At 51.3% G+C, this 18,110-nt stretch overlaps 1 protein-coding gene across 9 annotated transcripts in view; it reads left to right on the plus strand.

The window, feature by feature from the left end:
* Positions 1–18,110, plus strand: part of ITGAE (integrin subunit alpha E) — a 64,514-nt gene that overhangs the window by 22,026 nt on the left and 24,378 nt on the right. For 8 of the 9 annotated variants that reach the window (XM_027568593.2, XM_027568598.2, XM_027568595.2 and 5 more), the window contains exons 3-17: positions 5,874–5,965; positions 7,216–7,283; positions 7,661–7,778; positions 7,987–8,115; positions 8,535–8,650; positions 9,293–9,444; positions 10,628–10,781; positions 11,348–11,498; positions 11,996–12,063; positions 12,830–12,965; positions 13,570–13,712; positions 14,065–14,205; positions 14,821–15,054; positions 16,023–16,153; positions 17,544–17,674. In XM_027568593.2, the coding sequence (XP_027424394.1) occupies positions 5,874–5,965; positions 7,216–7,283; positions 7,661–7,778; positions 7,987–8,115; positions 8,535–8,650; positions 9,293–9,444; positions 10,628–10,781; positions 11,348–11,498; positions 11,996–12,063; positions 12,830–12,965; positions 13,570–13,712; positions 14,065–14,205; positions 14,821–15,054; positions 16,023–16,153; positions 17,544–17,674 (1,964 nt within the window). Of the gene's footprint in view, positions 1–5,873; positions 5,966–7,215; positions 7,284–7,660; positions 7,779–7,986; positions 8,116–8,534; positions 8,651–9,292; positions 9,445–10,627; positions 10,782–11,347; positions 11,499–11,995; positions 12,064–12,829; positions 12,966–13,569; positions 13,713–14,064; positions 14,206–14,820; positions 15,055–16,022; positions 16,154–17,543; positions 17,675–18,110 lie in introns of those variants that run through there. The other variant, XM_027568602.2, reaches the window with a different exon arrangement.

Genomic DNA, 18,110 nt, shown 5'->3' on the forward strand with positions numbered 1-18,110 from the left:
TGAGTAGGAATTAGTGTGAGAAGGCAGGGGAGGGGGATGTCCCAGCCAAGAGGAGTGTGGTCAGAAGCCTGGAAGCCAGTGGGAGCAAAGTCAAGGAACAGAAAATGTCAAATGATCGAAGCTGAGTGCAATGAGCAATAGGCTGGGAGAGGTGGGTGGTGCCTTGCCACCTAGGCACCAAGGATTTGAGGCTCCAGAAAGGTTTGAAGCAGGAAGGGGTGGTGAGAAGGTTGTTAACAAGTTCTTGGCTGCAGGAAGATGAATTAAAGTCAGTGTTTGTTTTGTGTTTTGTTGTTCTTGTTTTGGTAAAATTTTATGGACATTTGCCACACAGAAAATGCCCCCATCATAAGCATGTAGCTCAGTGAATGTTTGCAAAATGAAACACCTATGTAAGCAGCATCCAAATGAAGAAGCAGAACATTACCAGCCTCGGGATGCCTGAGTGTCTCAGTCAGTGAAGCATCTGCCTTCAGCTCAGGTCATGATCCCAGGGTCCTGGGATCGAGTCCCACATCAGGCTCCCTGCTCTGCAGGAAAACTGCCTCTCCCTCTTCCACTCCCCCTGCTTGTGCACACTCTCTCTCTCTCTGACAAATAAATAAATAAAATCTTAAAAAAAAAAAAGCACATTACCAGCCTCACCTAAGCCCCCTCTAGCCTCGTGTTCCCTTCCAGGCACATCCCCTGCCAAGAGCTAACCAGTGCTCTTATCTCCACCTCCCTGGATTAGTTTTGCTTGTTCTTGAACTTATAAATGAGGCATGCCATTATTCTTCCTCAATAGAGTCTGTGAATTTTGAAAATGGTATTGCCTGAGACAATGATACTTATTCTCATTGCTCTTAAGTCTTCCATTGTGTGAACAGTGCTGACAATGGGCATTTGGCCAATTTCCTTGGACAAATTATACTGCTCTTGATGGGCAGGTGTACTTCCTTTTATCAGGCATGTGCCCAGCATTGGAATTGCTGGATCAGGACTTATGCATAGAGCCAACATTTAGTTTTCCAAACTTCAGTGCATGAGTGTTCTGGTTGCTCCCCATGCTCCTGAAAGCCAAGTGTCAATCCCAGTTATTTGTGACCATCTCTTGCCCAGTCCCCTTCCACCAGTACCCCAGCAGGACCCTCTCCAGCTCCAGGCCCCCTGACTAGAAGCCAAGGTGATTGGAGCCCCTGGAGCGGAAGGCTCTGAGTCCACCACAGGGTGCAAGGAGAGCCCAGCTGGGCTCATGAAAACCTCCCTGAACACCTGCTGAAGCAGAGGAGGCTCACAGGAGGATGTGGTGGAAGGAACTTTGGGTTCCTGCCACAAATGGTGAAGCCCAAGACCACGTGCCTGCCGTGCTGAGCAGGAAATGTGCTGCTGGCCTCCTCAGGGCCACAGAGAGCGGAGGAGGCTGGGCTCCCTGTGAAAGGGTGATGTGTCCCTCTCACTTCCTTGTGCTGTTTCTCCCTAAAATAGAACAGCCGGGGCTGGCAGCATGAGTGTCGTTGCCGCAGGGTGAAATGAATGGAACATAAAGAAGGCCTTCCACACCTGAAACGAATATAACACTGTATGTTAATTATACTTCAATAAAAATGCAAATGAAACCATAAAAAATAAACTAAAAAAATACGATAAAAGTTGGGGTAGGGGTACCTGGGTGGCTCAGTCGTTAAGCATCTGCCTTCGGCTCAGGTCATGTTCCCAGGGTCCTGGGATCGAGCTGCGTGTTGGGCTTCCTGCTCTGTGGGGAGTCTGCTTCTCCCTCTCTCTCTGCTGCTTCCCCTGCTTGTGCTCTCCCTCTCTGTGTCAAATACATAAATAAAATTAAAAAAAAAAAAAAAAAAAAACTTGGGAAAAAAAAAGAAGGCCTTCTCCTGGGAGGTATGGGGTTAGACTCAGAATGGACCCAGGTTAAAGGTGGGTGAAGGCAGGAGATGGACTGCTTCTAGCCTAGGGTACAATAGGGTCCCCGGGGATGTCAGCTGATGGTGGGTTTGGTTATTGTTAGTCAGTCATTCAGTCAACAAACCTGGAGATCAAGAGACTACCCATCATGGGGGTAAAGTGGTTGGGCAACAGAGGCAGCTCAGACTGGGCCCCAGGCCACAGCTGCATGACTTGATATGAATGGCAACCTTGGGTTCTGCAGTTCACAGCCTGGACAGCTGTATATGGGTAGTCTCTTGAGAACTCACAGTCTAGGTGAGTATAGAGGTGGGTTCCAGTAGTCAGGGCTACCTGGAGGGCTTGGAGGGGGTCAAGTTGTTCCTTTTAGGAAGACTTCCTGAGGAGCAGGTGTTTACAATGACTGTTGGCAGGAAAAAGAGTTGGGAAGGAAATAGCTCGGGCAATGGCCTGAAGGAGGAAGGAGAGCTGAGGCTATTCCAGGCCTGGACCTACCCCACCAAAACATGATTTGGAGTGGAGACTAGTTCTGACCCCACCTTTATGGGGGAGAGGGAATGCGGTGCTAGACCAAGGGCTGAGGCTCAGCCCGGGGAGGAGTCTGGAGCAAAGGCAGTGTTGCTGAGCAGGTGACCTATTTTGGGAGCTCAGCTGCAGAGCCCACAGGGCTGCCCCTCTGCTCTTCAGCCCTGCCCCACATTAGCGCCCTTACCTGCTTCCTGGGCTGTAATTCAGTCAATATTTAACCATATTTACTGAGCCCTAACTCTTTGCCAGTCATTCTTCCATGCTCTGGAAATAACATGGTCAACAAGATTAGATGTGATCCTTGAGGAACTTACGGTCTAGTGGGGGAGACAGATAATAAGCACATAAGCAAGTAAAAAGGATACTATCAGACATAACAAGTTCTGAAAAGGAAATAAAACTGGGAGACATACAGCAGAGTAGCTGTGCTGTGAGGTGGCGCTGGCTGGAGAAAGCCTTTATGAGGACATGACAGTTAAGCAAGGCCAGGAGATGGAAATGAGCCAGACTTGGGGAGTGAAAGGCAGGCTTCCAGGCAAAAGGCACAGCAAGGCAGAGGGCTGGGGGCAGGCAAGAACTGGGGCTGTCCAAAGAAGGGGCTGGAACAGAAGCCAGCCAGTGTGGAGCTGGAGCTTGGAGAGCAAAGAAATGGGAAGAGGAGGGCGCCTGGGTGGCTCAGTCGTTAAGTGTCTGCCTTCGGCTCAGGTCATGATCCCAGGGTCCTGGGATCGAGCCCCGCATTGGGCTTCCTGCTCGGCGGGAAGCCTGCTTCTCCCTCTGATCCTCCCCATCTCATGCTCTTTCTCACTCACTCTCTCTCTCTCTCAAATAAATAAATAAATAAAATCATTAAAAAAAAAAAAAAAAAACAGAAATGGGGAGAGGAGATCTCAGGCAGAGAGAGGCTAGACCGGCAAGGCCCTGTGGGGTGCATCAAGGAGTATGGACTCTTTCTAAGCGCATGGGAGGCTACTGAAGCAGGGGAGTGATATGGTATAAACTATAAGGGTAAATTTCAAAAACAAACACTACCAGTTAGGAGGCTACTATCATAGACCAGGCAAGATGCTGGTGGCCAGGATGGTGATGGGGAAATGGAAAAAAGAGATGCTCTGTAGGTATAATTTGGAGGAAGAATCCATAGGGTTTCCTGATGGACTTGATGCTCGGATGAGTGAAAAGCTGAAGCAAATAAAGATGCACCCAGGCTTCAGGCTTTATAATGTAGTGGTTGGTGCTACCATCTATTGCCTTGAGGAAAATGGAAAAGCATAAACTTGAGGCGCCCGGGTGGCTCAGTTGTTAAGCGGCTGCCTTCGGCTCAGGTCATGGTCCCAGGGTCCTGGGATGGAGCCCCGCATCGGGCTCCCTGCTCAGCAGGAAGCCCGCTTCTCCCTCTCCCACTCCCCCTGCTTGTGTTCCCTCTCTCGCTGTGTCTCTCTCTGTCAAATAAACAAATAAAATCTTGGAAGAAAGGGAGGGAGGGAGGGAGGCAAGCACAGGCTTGGGAGGACAAGACCCCAAGCTCTGTTTGGTCAGTCTAATTAGACGGGGCAGTTAGTCATTGCATTTGTTTCCTATGGCTGCTGTAACAACCACAAAATTAGAGGCTTAAAGCAACACAAATTTATTATCTCACAGTTCTGGAAGTCAGAAGTCCAAAATGGGTCTAAATAGGCTAAAATCAAGGTGTGTTAGCAGGGCTGTGTTTCTTCTGGTGGCTCAGGGGAGAATGGGTTTCCTTACCGTTTTCAGTTTCTAGAGGCTAACCACATTCCTTGGCTTTTGACCTCTTCTTCCATCTTTAAAATCAGCAGTGTAGCATCTTCAGATCTTTCTCTGACTCTGACCGTCTTGCCTTCCTCTTATAAGGACCCTTGTGATTACATTGGGTCCACCGAGATAAACCAGGATAATTTCCCTTATTTCAAGATCCATAACTTAATCAAACCTACAAAATCCATTTGGCCACAAAAAGTAGCATATTCACAGGTTCTGGGAATTAGGACATGGACATCTTGGGGGGGTGCATTTCCTACAGCTATTTCCTATTTCCTACAGCGATGCTGGCCTGACTTCTGGTGGAGGGATCCTAGGGCCACAGAATTTCAGCATTTACAGGTGTACTGAAGCCATGGGATTGGAGGGGATCACTAGGGAGAATGTGCTGGCAAGGAAAACAAGAACCAAGCCCCAAGGCTCTGGCAACATTTAGAAGTTAGACAGTGAAGAAGCCAACAAAGGAGTCTGAGAAAGAGTGTTGAGAGAGGTGGGGGGAAATCAAGAAGAAAGTATTTCAAGGAGGGGATGGTCAGATGTCCAGGGCTGCTGAGAGGTTGAAGAAGATAAGGACAGAGAGGTGTCCATTAGATTTGACAGTGTGGGGACCACTGTTAACCTCGACAGTAGCCGTATCAGAAGGTAGAATCAGCTTGGGGTGGGTTAAGCTGGGGTTGGGGGCATATACACAGGTGTAGACTTTATTATTATTCTTAATCCATGGAGATAAGTAAATGATCTATTTCATAATTATAATAGAGTGATAGGAAGTGAGGAAGTGGAGATGGTACCTCAATCCTGCCACCCAACCCACCATAGCTACATCATGACCTTTTGAAAGTACAGACTAATATTCCCCATTGTAAAGTCCTCCATGGCTTCCTGCTGCCCTCAGCACAAAGATCTTGGAACTGGTTCACTGTTACCAAGCCCAGCCTCGGGGCCCCTTCCTCAATACCCCCTACTCACAACCCAACCCCTAGGATGGGGAGCTCACTCCCTGCCTTGAAGCAGACCAGTTCTCCCTGGGCAGCATGGATAATGAGAGTGCTTAGGCGGACACTGGACTCTGCTGTCTCCCTGGGCTTGGGATGAGGGGCAAAGTTTGCCTTAGGGAATCATATCTCTGGAGGCTGCCTTAATGTGGCTAAGGCGCTCCCCCCTTCAAACCTCCATTTCTGACTCACCCATAGGATAGAGCACCAACATGCTCTTCTCAGGAAATACTATCACTGAGGCCAGGGCGGGCAGTTCCCCTGGCAGCCACCAGGAAGCCAGCACTGCCCCCAACAGAACCAGCGGTCCTGCTGATGGCTTCCTGGTACCTACCCCCCCCACACCCCAAAGAGTAGGGAGTCTTTATTTACCATCAATACCACCCCCATCTCTGTCAGGGTGAGTCAGCAGAGAGCAGGTGCATTTAACCATTTCCCACCTGGAGCTGTGTAAAGGTAAATGCTGAGCAAATGCCTCCCACATAATGCAGAATCTGCCATTCTGGGCTGGAGTCTGCCTGCCTGCCTCAGGTCGGAACCTCCTCCATTAGTTTTCCAGATAGGGAGCCTGTGAGCCTCTGGATTGGGAGTGGGAAGACAGTGCCTGGGCATGCAGAAAGAAGAAAGGAATCATTGGCCAGCTCAACTTTGCTGTCTACCTTTCCAACTCAGGCTCCTGGTCACCGGCCCTCAAACCAAGGGGGAAGCAGGCCTCCTGCACTGTTGTTCCCTCATCCAAGATAAGATCTCCTGTAAACGAGTAGGTAAGTCTACCTCAACTCCAGGGAATGCTCCTAGGACCTCCTTCCAAGGAATCCCACTTATCTGGCCCAGTCCACTTGAACCTAGTCCAGTCCCTCTACCCTAGATTCCACCACCAATAGCAGGTTTTCTATCTCAATGCCCGACCCCATCCCAACCTGACCCTGATCCCCAGCCCACCTTTCCAGACCCACGCCTAACAAAAATGATACTTAAAATGTATTGAGTGCTCACCATGTGCCTGGCACTGTGCTAAGTGCTTTGTTCGCTTTTAATCCTCAAAATTATACCATTTTATAAAAGAGGAAGCTATAGCTCAGAGAAGTCCTTTGATTGCCAGTATGACTAAGGTCATGCATCTAGAGCTGGCAAACTCAACTCTGATTCCAAAACCCAACCTGTCCCAACTCAACACACCTCAGTGGAATCCAACCCCACCCCTCCCAACCTGTGGCCATCCTAGCATCTAGCATGGGACTGGCATACAGTAGACACTCAATAAATGCTGTTTGAAAGAATAAATGAGGAAACAAATGAATGGACCTAATTCACTCATTAACCAACTCTACCCATCCCACCCAGTCCAGCTCAAGGCCTACATTTGCTGATGACCCTTCGACTGTGTATGGTAGAGTCCTTGTCTCTGTGAGAGACACGATGTGGAACGGCCTCACTCTCTGCTTCAGAAGGGGATGCAGGCTGGCAGGGCAACTGAGTGATCTTATGGCTTGAAAATGCATCTTCTGAGGCCCACAATATAGAGAGAAATGAGTGAGCTACATGTTCACCCTGGGGTCTCGGTGGGGAGCAGTAAGATTCTCCAGCAACAGAACTTTGAGATTAGAGAGTTCATTGATCCTTATAGCCAGTCCTTTAGCATCTTGCACACCTCCCTGGTGCTGCACACACCCACCAGCTAGTGCTTCTCTGCCCTCCTGCCCCTCTAGACTGGGACCCCCTGTAAGAAAAGCCCCAGGTCTCAGTTATTTCTAGATCCCCATCACCATCTGGCATGAGGCCAGGCACAGAGCAGACATCACAGGACATTTGTTGAATGAGTCAGTGAATAAGTTTGGGGAATAGCCACTTTGCCCTGAACATGTCCAGGCCTGTACTTGAAATCCCCTCAACCAGCTTCTAGAGGCTGCTCCGAAGGGCCAACAGTTCTTCATGGGGCCCCGTGACATCTGACCTTGGCTGAAGAGTTGCCTCCCAGCATCCCTCCCTCCTTACCTGGCCTTAACTGTTTCAGAGATTGTCCCCACCCCAAAGGGAAGGTACCGGGGAGTGACAGTTGTTCGGAACCACCACAGTGTTTTGGTGAGTGTGCATGAGGTGGGACAATGGAGGGCTTCAGGGAGGGTGGCATTAACCCTATGGTTGACCAGTGTTGATATCGGTCTGACTGGTATATTCTCAGGGCTGAGCCCAGCTATCTCCTTGGTACCAACCCCAGGACTGACCAAGGCTTGGACCTGGGTACTCCATGTGAGCAGCACACTGACCCAGGTGCTTAACCTCAGCTTTGACCCCAGCATGACTCCTACCCCCTGCTGAGGGGTGAACGAACTACTCCTACATCCTCTGCCTGGTTGATGAACTTGGTTCTGGCATGGGAGTGATGGTGTAGCTGTGATTAGGGGGACTGTGCTGGAGGTGACCTAGGCTTTCCCCTCCCTTTCTCCCCCCTCCCCTAGATCTGCATTCAAGTGCTGGCCCGGAAGCCCCACAGCCTCAGCTCAGAACTCACAGGAACATGCAGCCTACTATCCAACAACTTCCAAAACCACACCCAGGTCCACTTCTCCAACCTTGGTAAGGGTTGGACACTCACTGACCTTGGACAGCATTGAAGAGATCTCCTCGGGTCTCTAAGAAGAGGCATGGCAGATGTAGAGGGACATAGGGCAAGGCAAGCCTAGGCCCCTGTGAAGGGAATCAGGGCAGATCTAAGTGTGGGCCTGCCTGGAGGTGAACAAGGAGGCTGTCTGACTCTGAGTTCTTCCATGTGCGTTTTTTAAAGAAAATCTGGATCCTAGTGCACATGTGGATGACAGAAACTGCCACAGGAACAAGAAAGGCAACATAGAGAAGCCAGCCAGGTGGCGCCGGACTCTGAAGACACAGGAAGATGATGAGGAGGAGGCAGCCGGTGAGAAGAGGCAGATCTGGGTTGCTCTCAGAGGCCATCAGAGCCGATCCCTAAGCTGGCGACCTCCAGCAGCCCTGCCCAGAGGTTCTGAGGCCTCTGGGGGGAGGTGTGCCTAGGTCTGGAAGATGGGGAGCAATGGCTAGATTCTATAGACCTGGTCAGTCCCAGCTCTGCCCTCCTCCATATTACAGATGGGGAAACTGAGGCCTAAAGAGCAGGAGCGATGGCAGTGACTCACTTGGCAAGTCAGAGTGAGCAGGCTCTGGCTCTCTGCCTCTGAGACAAAATCTTCAATCTTGGGAACTTTACCAACTTCCTCCCTGAACTGAGCCCCCAGAGCTTGAATGGGGTGGGTACCCCACAGGGCAGTACATGCTGCCCTCACTGCTGCCTCAAATCCCATGCTCACTCCTGACCAGGCACTGAGATTGCCATCGTCCTGGATGGCTCAGGAAGCATTGACCCCCCAGACTTCCAGAGAGCCAAAGACTTCGTCTCCAACATGATGAGGAACTTCTATGAGAAGTGCTTTGAGGTGGGCTTCCCTAAGAGGTAGACTCACATGGTCTATCAGTTCTCTATTGCTGTGAACACACCACCTCAAAACAACAACCACTTATTTGCTCACAGTTCTGTGGATCAGCTATGTAGGCTGGGCTCAGCTGGGTGGTTCTTCTGCTGGTCTTGCCTGCAGTTAGTCCTGCAGCTGCAGACATCTTGTTGCTTGACTGGATGGCCTAAGATGGCCTTACTTGTCTGGGCCATGTGCTTCCAGCAGGCCAGCCCAACTTTTTCATGGCTATAGTGTTCCAAGAGGGCAAGACCCAATGCATGCATGCACTTTTCACGGTTCTGACTGTATCACATTTGCCAATGTCCCATTGGCCAAAGCCGGTCACATGACCAACCCCATAGTCTATATGTGGGAGGGGGACTACACAGAGACATGATTTCAGGGACAAGTCTGTGATTCCCTGGGAACCATTATTATCATAGCTTCCTCCATCTCTGCTTGCTTAGAGATTTCCCTCTGCTTTAACATCTCCTCCTGCCTAGAGGCAAGGAGAAATGAATGGATTCTTTTACTACTTCCAGGGGGAGCCATCTAAGGGTCAGGGGGTGCTTTGGGCATGGGGATTCTGCCAACCTCCTCCCCACCTTGGCTTCTGCTCTTTAGTGCAGCTTTGCCCTGGTGCAATACGGGGAAGTGATCCAGACTGAGTTTGATCTTCGGGATAGCCAGGATGTGATGGCCTCCCTCGCCAGAGTCCAGAACATCACTCAAGTGGGGAGAGTCACCAAGACTGCTTCTGCCATGCAGCATGTCCTGTAAGTACAAGGGCAGTGGGAATTCCCTGAGCACCTACTACATGCCGGCTCATGGCCCTGCCCAGAAGCTCCGAGGCCTCATGCCTGGAGAGGTGTCTGGATAGAGCAGCGAGGAGGAGAGGATCAGGTTCTAGCTCTTCCTGGGCTAAGGGGAATGCGAGGTCTTTCAATCCAGCCCCGGCTGATGGATGATATCCCAAGACATCCTCCAAAAATTCTTCCAAAGACTCCAATTGTGAGCAGCAGTAGAGCACAGTGCTTACAGGTATGGGCTTCGTGGCTGCCTGGGTTCAATCCCAGCCCCAGTTTGTACTTCAGAGACCTTGGGTGAGTTGCCTAACCTGTCTGTGCTTCAGTTGCCTAACTTTTTCTTTTTTTTCTCTTTTTTTTTTGAGAGAGAGAGAATGAGCTCACATGTGCGAGCAGGGGTGGGAGGTTGGAGGAGGGGCAGAGAGAGAGGAAGAAAGAGAATCTTAGGCAGGCTCCATGCCCCATGCGGAGAGCAATGCAGAGTGCGATCTCATGACCCTGAGATTATGACCTGAGCCAAAACGCTTAATGGACTGAACCACCCAGGAGCCCCCGATGCCTCACTTTTAAAATGAGAATAAATAGGGGCATCTGGGTGGCTCAGTTGATTGAGGGACCGACTCTTGGTCCTGAGATCGAGGCTCATGTCAGGCTCTGTGCTCAGCATGGAGTCTGCCTCAGATTCTCTTTCCCTCTGCCCCTACCCCTGAGCGCACACTCTCTTTCTCTCTCTCTCTCAAAATAAATAATAAATTAATTAATTAAATAAAATGAGAATAATAATAGTACTTGTCTTATAGGATTTGGTGAGGATTAAATGGGTTAAAATATATCCAGTGCTTACAACAGTGTCTGGCACATAAGTACTATGTAAATATTAGCCACTATTATTAATATCGTTATTATTCACGAGAGTAGACTGAAGTGCTGTCCAGAACCTTTCTATGGGAGGAGGTGAGGGGCAAGGCGTGTCACAGCCTCCCCTCCACCTGGCCCTGCTGTATGCCAAAGGGGGGCTCTTTGGATTTTTGTTCCCCATTTTGGAGGGCTCCTTAAATCTCTCTAATTCTAAAACAGGTCAGTGAATAAAATTTCCCAGAGCTCAATATCCCTCTGGCAAAGTTCTCCTCCTCATTTACTGTCCCCTACTTAGAGACAACGTCTTCACACCAAGCCACGGCTCCAGAAAAAATGCATCCAAGGTCATGGTGGTACTCACCGATGGGGACATATTTGAGGACCCACTCAACCTCACTACTGTCATCAATTCCCCAAAGATGCAAGGTGTTGAGCGCTTTGCCATTGGGGTAAGAGCCAAGAGTTGGGGGCACCTCCTGACCCTGTGCAGCCTGGGGTGGGGAGGAGCCAGGGTTCCTGGTAGGGGCTTCTGTAAACAGCTTACTCAAGCCTTGCTCTATTTACAGACACTCACCAACTACTCCCAGTCCCTATATCCTGAACTTCCCCCATTCCATCCTGGGTCTTCCCACAGAGGGCTTGTTTCCCAGTGGTGGTCACAGCTCACTTGCCCAGCAGTGATGGGAAGAGCAGTGGACATGCAGGGATCCCAAAGGAAGGACATCAGGGAAGGTTCCTGGAGGAGATGGTGCTAAGCTGAGTCTTGGAGGACAAATAGGAGGAGCTAGTCTAGGGTGCAGGGGAGGCGGGATGGGCTCTGCAGGCAAAGGGCACAGCATGGGAGAATGAGCCTGGTGTGAGAAGGAAGGAGTGTGTGCAGGAGAACAGGGAGCAGGGAACAGAGGCAGGGGGTGGAGGGCCCTGAAGGCCAGCAGAGGAGTTCAGCCCTCTCCCTGGGCCTGGGATCCAGCCTGCTCTCGCGATCCCGATCCACTGACCGAGGGCCCCTGTGCAGGTGGGAAAGGCATTTGAGAATAATAAGACCTACAGTGAATTGAAGCTGATCGCCTCAGACCCCGATGACAGATATGCCTTCAAGGTGACCAACTACACAGCACTGGATGGACTGCTGAGCAAACTGCAGCAGAATATCGTTCAGATGGAAGGTGAGGCCTCTGCGGGGCAAGTCCCCTCAGCATCTGGCAGGAGGCCAAGCCCTGTGCTCTGGCCCCACTCCTGTCCTACCTCCGTATGGCTCTCTGGGCAACTCCCCTGACTTTTCTGAGCCTCAGCTGTCCCATCTCTATAAAGATGGTCCCCCTAAAGTCCCCCCCAGGCCTCCTCACTTCCCCAGAGTCCCCTGAAGCTCTGATGAGAAGCTTCTTCTGATGCCGGAAAACGAAGGATGACTGGAGCATGGATCCCACTCTCAGGAACTCACAGATGAGGAAACTGAGGCCCAGAAAGCGGGAGTGAGCTGCCCAAGCTTACTCTGCCAGTAGTTACTAAAGCAGGACCAGGTTTCCAGTCTCAGCCTGGTGTGTGTCCCATTATTCTGAATGCCATTCCCTCTGGGTATGAGATCAAACTGGGCTCTTACCTGACTTGGTTTCTCCCTTCACCTCAGCCCACAGCAGTGTCTCACTGGCTTCTTGGCTTCTAGGCACGGTTGGAGAGGCCCTCCACTACCAGCTGGCACAGATCGGGTTCAGTGCCCAGATCCTGGATAAGGTATGTGGCCAACTCAACACCAGGCAGGCTTACCGTAGAGGAGGGGCCCCAGGGATACCCAGGGACTTGGGGACCCCTGGCTCACAGTGTAGGGCTCTGCCCTCCTGTAACGAGGCCTCTGAACCAGCCCTTTTAGGATAAAGGGAAACACTTGTATTTGCTTGCCCTAATCTGGACCACTGAAGTAGATGAAAGAATGGCCATATTTATTACAGGAGGTCGTTTTGTTCTGTGTGCCCAGGGATAGAGCAGTTCCCCCTTAATATGCACTACTAACACAGGCTTTGGCTTGGGTCACTTGCCTACCAAGTTTCATACTTGTCCTCAGAGGCACTGTTCCTCGCGATGGGAAAAGATGCAGGCATGGTGAGGACACCAGCCTTGCATGGACGTGGAATTATGGTTAGCAAATTGCTCAACACAGGTGGGCCTTGTGTGCCAGGCAACCTGTACAGTAGGACATGAACTCTGTCTTGTTCAATCCTACTTTGTTTTAATGCTCAACATCTGGGGCCTGGGTCAGATTTCTGTCCTGGGGTTGACCGGTACTGGAGGGACAGTTGTCCTGATAGGGTCATGGGTACAAGGCAGGAACCGAGTATTTGCCCGTCTTATCTTCCTCCTGCGTATCTAGCCAGGTGGTCAGTGATCACTGAACGTAAACGTGCCCTCCACCCCTGCCCCCCAGCTCCCCGTACCCCCACCCCTGCTGTGGCTGGCCTGGGTCCCTCCCCCTCAGATGGCCTCCAACACTCGTCCCTTGTAGGGGCAGGTGCTGCTTGGTGCTGTCGGGGCCTTTAACTGGTCGGGGGGCGCACTGCTCTACGACATGCACAGCCACCAGGGTCGCTTCCTGAACCAGACTGCGGCGGATACCAAGAATGCACAGTACAGCTATCTGGGTGAGGCGGGGCCTGGAGACCACCTGAGTGAGGGTGGGGCCCAGGGAGGGACACTGAGGCTGGGCATCAGACTGCATGAGGCTTCCTAGTTAGGGCAGGCTCTGGTCAGTCACATGGACTGAGCAATAGGCCTTGGTTAGGGACCCTGAGGCTGAGAATTAGGGCCTTCTGGATGAGGACAGGGCCTCCTCAGTACTGAAGCTCAGGGTGGCCCTGGGCAGCTACCTGAGGAGGCAGGGCCTCACCATTAAGAGTAGTGGTGAGTGACCCTTCACCCCTCTCCCTGGTCCTCATATACTGTGTGTGTGATGAACATGGGTGGTGAATGTGTGTGAAGGAGTGTATTTTGAATGAAGCTGTATATATAATAATGAGTGCATATCACTTCTGTGTGGTGGGGCACATGTGTGTGACAAGCCACAGTGGGTAAGTACGAGCACTCCCTGATGACAATTTTTAAAAGGATGAGAAAGATAGTTTCTTCAAATCTGCCCCCCTGCCCAGGCTACTTTGACGGACTGGCTGGGAAAGTGGGCGGGGGGAGTCAAAGGAGTGGCCCAATGGGAGCTCCCAACCACAACCACCACCAACCCCCTTGTCCCAGGTTACGCAGTGGCCCTACTGCACAAGACCTGTGGCCTCTCCTATGTGGCGGGGGCTCCACGGTACAAGCAGCGGGGGGCCGTATTTGAGCTCCAGAAGCAGGGCAGAGAGACCAACTTCGTGCCAGTGCTGGAGGGAGAGCAGGTACCTGCTGGAGAAGGGTGCCCCTGTTATTATGGAGGGAGGATCTAGTGGCCCTGGAGGGAATGGGACAGGCTTCGAGGCACACAGTGGGTTATGGACTCAGCCTGGACAGAACTCAGGCAGAATGCAGTGCCATTGCCCCAGCTCTGCATGTCTGATTGTCAGCTGGCTTCCCCCATTGCAGGGGATATAGCCGCTCACCCAGGCTTTCTTGTTACTCTGGTGAACATGTTGATCTGGAATGACCCAAACTGGCAGTCAGGAAGAGCAGGAGCAGGGATTTGGCCTTGCTGAGGGGTATCGGGAAGGCCTCCACAGCACCCTTGTGTGCTAAGTTCCTCCTGGGCTGTAGATGGGATCCTATTTTGGCTCTGAGCTGTGCCCTGTGGACATTGACATGGATGGGACCACGGACCTCCTGCTGGTGGCGGCTCCATTCTACCACATTCACAGAGAGGAAGGCAGAGTCTATGTGTACCATCTGAATGAGCAGGTGGGAGTCTCCGTCTTTGCAGGCTTGCTGGGGTTGTGGCGGCTCAGCCTGGTGCAGATGTGTTGGAGGTTGGGAGCACCCTGGTCCTGTCTTGCATGGAAGGACAGCGATGGGGAGGTGCTCAGGGTGGATGGTGGCCAATGGGGCACCATCACCTTTCCTCCCGTACTCTGTTTTTTCACTTTCTTCACCCCATCGTCTCATGTTGATGATGATAATATCCCACAGATCTGCACAGTTGACAAAGCATGTTTTGTCTATGATCTCACTTGATCTCAGGAAGCTGAGGCTCAACAATGTTGAGATTAGCTCAAGTTTACATAGCAAGTGTGTGGTCGAGCCAAGACTAGAACCCAGGCCTCCCAATTGCCAGTCCAGTACCCGTAACTGTGGGAACAGAGGGGGCAGGCTCTGGGTGCTGAACTGCAAGGCAGGAGGATCCCGGCTTTACCACTCACTCACTGTGTAACCTTGGGGAGGTCCGTTGCCTTTTCTGAGCCTCAGCCTCCCTACTAGAGAATCAGAAACAAGTCCAATGAGCATGCCTCCTGGGGTGGCATGGGTGTGCATGCTGCATCCCTCTCTTGAGGGCTGAGCTGCCTCTTTGCTTTACAGAATGGTTCCAATGGTTCCTTCTCCTTGGCATGCACTCTGAGTGGGCACCCTGGATTCACTAATGTCCGATTTGGCTTTGCCATGGCAACAATAGGGGATATCAGTCAGGATAACCTCACAGATGTGGCCATTGGGGCCCCCCTGGAGGGTTTTGAGGCAGTCGATGGCACCAGCTTTGGCAGCGTGTACATCTACAATGGACGCCAGGATGGCCTTTCAACTAGCCCCTCTCAGGTAACCTGCAGGGCTTTCTTCAGCCTCTGCTCTGGGATTCTGACCTCCCCTATATGTGATGGCCTGAGCCCAAGCCAGCTGCAGTTCTAAGTGTCGGGCAGGTCCCAAGGGGTTAGGAGTGCCCAGTGAAGCACAGAAGTCCCTCAGAGGTTCCAGGCCAGGGCCTCACCCCAGACACTTCCAGTGGGGTAAAGAGGTTGTGGCAACATCTGTCTATTTCCTTAGCTGTATCTCCCTTTTTTGGCATTCCTGACCATGGACCTCCCTCAGATTCTCCTTCCTCTCCTTCTGTCCCTTCTCTGGCTCCTGTCCCCCACCCACCTCCTCCATGCCTTAACTCTCATGCCCCAGGACTCCATTGCCAGCCTCTCATGTTACCTATTTTGTGGGCACTTTTACCCACCTCAGACCACAGTTTCTCTCCTAACTTCTGTCTAGCTGCCTCCTGAACACCGCACTGGATGGCCCCCCAGGCATCTCAGTCTCATGCTGCCTAACCCAAAGCATCCTCTTCCCCCAGACCTGCTGCTCCTCTGGACCCCGTCCACTCATGCCCCACACATGTCCTAATGATTCTGTTTCCCCTTCCCACCCCCGGCCTGGCTCCTGTCTCTCCCCATCTTCTCCCATGTCTGATTAGACAGGCCCACCTCACTGCCCAGCCCCTCATCAAGCCTCCTTGTACCCAAATCCCCTTCTGTTCCCACTGTAGTGGCCCCCAGCTATGTCCTCAGATGGCCCTGCTCTTCCCCACCCCCTGCTTCCCTCGCTCTCCCCATGTCAAGTCCCACCTGCCCTTCAGGGCTCCATTCAAATGCCACTACCCCTGGGAAACCTTGCCCTTCTTTTTTCAGTTCCTCAGCTGAGGGCTCCCTGGGGTGGGGACCAAAGCTGATCATGCTGATTTGAATAAAACCCAAAAGGACTCCCCTTCTCCTCCTCCATGCCTTGTGTTTCTCCCTCCACAGCGGATCAAAGCTTCAGCGGTCGCCTCAGGACTCCACTACTTCGGCATGTCAGTGGCTGGTGGCTTAGATCTGACCGGTGACCACCTTGCTGACATCACTGTGGGCACTCTGGGCCGGGCAGCTGTGCTCCGGTAGGGGTTCGCCCTGCCTTCTGTGGTCCCAAGTCCCAGCCTCACCTAGTATGCAGAACAACACTTGGTATATTGGAGATGTTCAATAAATATTCAGTGACCCCATGAAGACACCAGGAACTGATGGAGGGAGTAAATGTGTTTGTTAAGGGCATCAGCTCTGGAATCTGTGCATCTGGCTTTGAACCTCGGTTCTCAATTAACCATGCGCCCTTGGGCAAGTTATTGTATTCTGAGTCCCAATTTTCTCATCCGTAAATGGGAATAACACTAGCATCTACCCCACAGAGTTATGAAGATTGAGAGAATCTTTGCAAAGTATTTGGTACAGTGGTCAGTGAAGGCTATTATTTTGATGATGATATGAATTTCAGAGCTTCTATGCTCCATCCCTAAGTAAATTATCAAATCCCATGGCTGTAAAGACTCTGGCAAAGCACCTATCTGCCCTGTGCCCTCCACTGAGCTCCAGACTTGGCCGTCTATCGAACATCCCTCTTGGCTGTTACTGTCAGGCATCTCAAAGTTAAAATGTCTAAAAATGGGCCTCATATTCTCACCCATTCCTCATTCTCCCAACCTGCCCTTCCCCATGCTTCCCAGCTCAGTAAATGGCACCATTTGTTCAGGACAAAAACCTAGGAGTCATCCTTGGTTCCTCTTTCCTTCTTCTGCCACCCCATTAACAAGATTTTGTTGGCTTTGTCTCCAAAATACCTCCCCGTACAAGACGCTGTCATCTCTCACCTCCACCATTGCTATGGCATTCTTCCCTGCCTCCACTCCCCATGCTCCATTCTCCACGCAGCTGCCAGAGTAATCCCTTTATTCTGCTGCTTAAAACCCCTCAACAGCTCCCACTTAGAGAGGAACATCCAAATTCCTTGCAGTGGCCCACCCTCTCCGTGGCCTGGCCCTGCCTACCCCTCCACCCCCATCTCCTATGCTCTGTCTCACGAACTGTGCTCCAGTCATGCTGACCTCTGTGTTCCTCAAACAAATCAAGCTCATTGCTGCCACACGCCCTTTGTACTAGCTGTACTTTCCGCTGGGAGTGAGGGTCCCCTTATATTCAGCTCTAGTTAACACATCTCAAATGTCTCATCAGTGAGGCCAGCCATGATCACCCAACCTAAGTAGCCCCCAATCTCTATTACCTTATCCTATTTTATTATCATAGCATTACCTGTACATAGTTTCTTCTTATTTGCTTATTGTCTGTTTTCCCACTAGAGGAGGGACTTGTCTCTTTCCCTACTCTATCCCGAAAATGCAGAACAACACTTGGTATATTGGAGATGTTCAATAAATATTCACTGAAGGAATGAATGAGCCAAGCGCTGAAGGTCTTACAGTCATTTCTCACAGTTCTCTTTGCTGTCTCGTTTAGCTCAAGACCTGTGGTTTACCTGAAGGTGTCCATGACCTTCACCCCCAAGGCACTGCCCATTGGCTTCAACAGCAGTGTGAATGCATGTTTGTGTTTTGAAATCAACCCTATGACCACAGCTGCTAAGTCAGGTAACAGGCAGCCTAACTGACCCCACCACCACCACCACCACCTGCCAAGGGTTGTGGTCATTCCTTGTTGGCTTCAGTAGGGGACAGGAAAAGAGGCCTGCCAGGGGAGGGGTACAGGGAGTATTATGAAGTCCTGGTGCTTGAAATCCCTCTATTAGAGCTGAGTTCCTTTGACATTAGGTTCTGTTTAATGGGAAGTGACCCAGAAAAGGGTGGTCTGCTATTAAATCCATACTATGAAGGGATTTATCCCTGCTGGGAAGAGGTGCTTTGGATCTCTTCCTCAAGGTTGAAGGATTGAGTTCTTGAAAGCACACTCAGAAAAAAGCAGCCATGCCTCCATCTCCCATCTCTTCTATTCTGTACAGTAAGGGAGCTGGCCCAGGTGGTCTGAAGGTGCTTCCAGCTCTGCTATCCTCGGGTTTTACTCTATGGT

The sequence above is a fragment of the Zalophus californianus genome, chromosome 16 (assembly GCF_009762305.2).
Source record: "Zalophus californianus isolate mZalCal1 chromosome 16, mZalCal1.pri.v2, whole genome shotgun sequence".
Classification (NCBI taxonomy): domain Eukaryota; kingdom Metazoa; phylum Chordata; class Mammalia; order Carnivora; family Otariidae; genus Zalophus; species Zalophus californianus.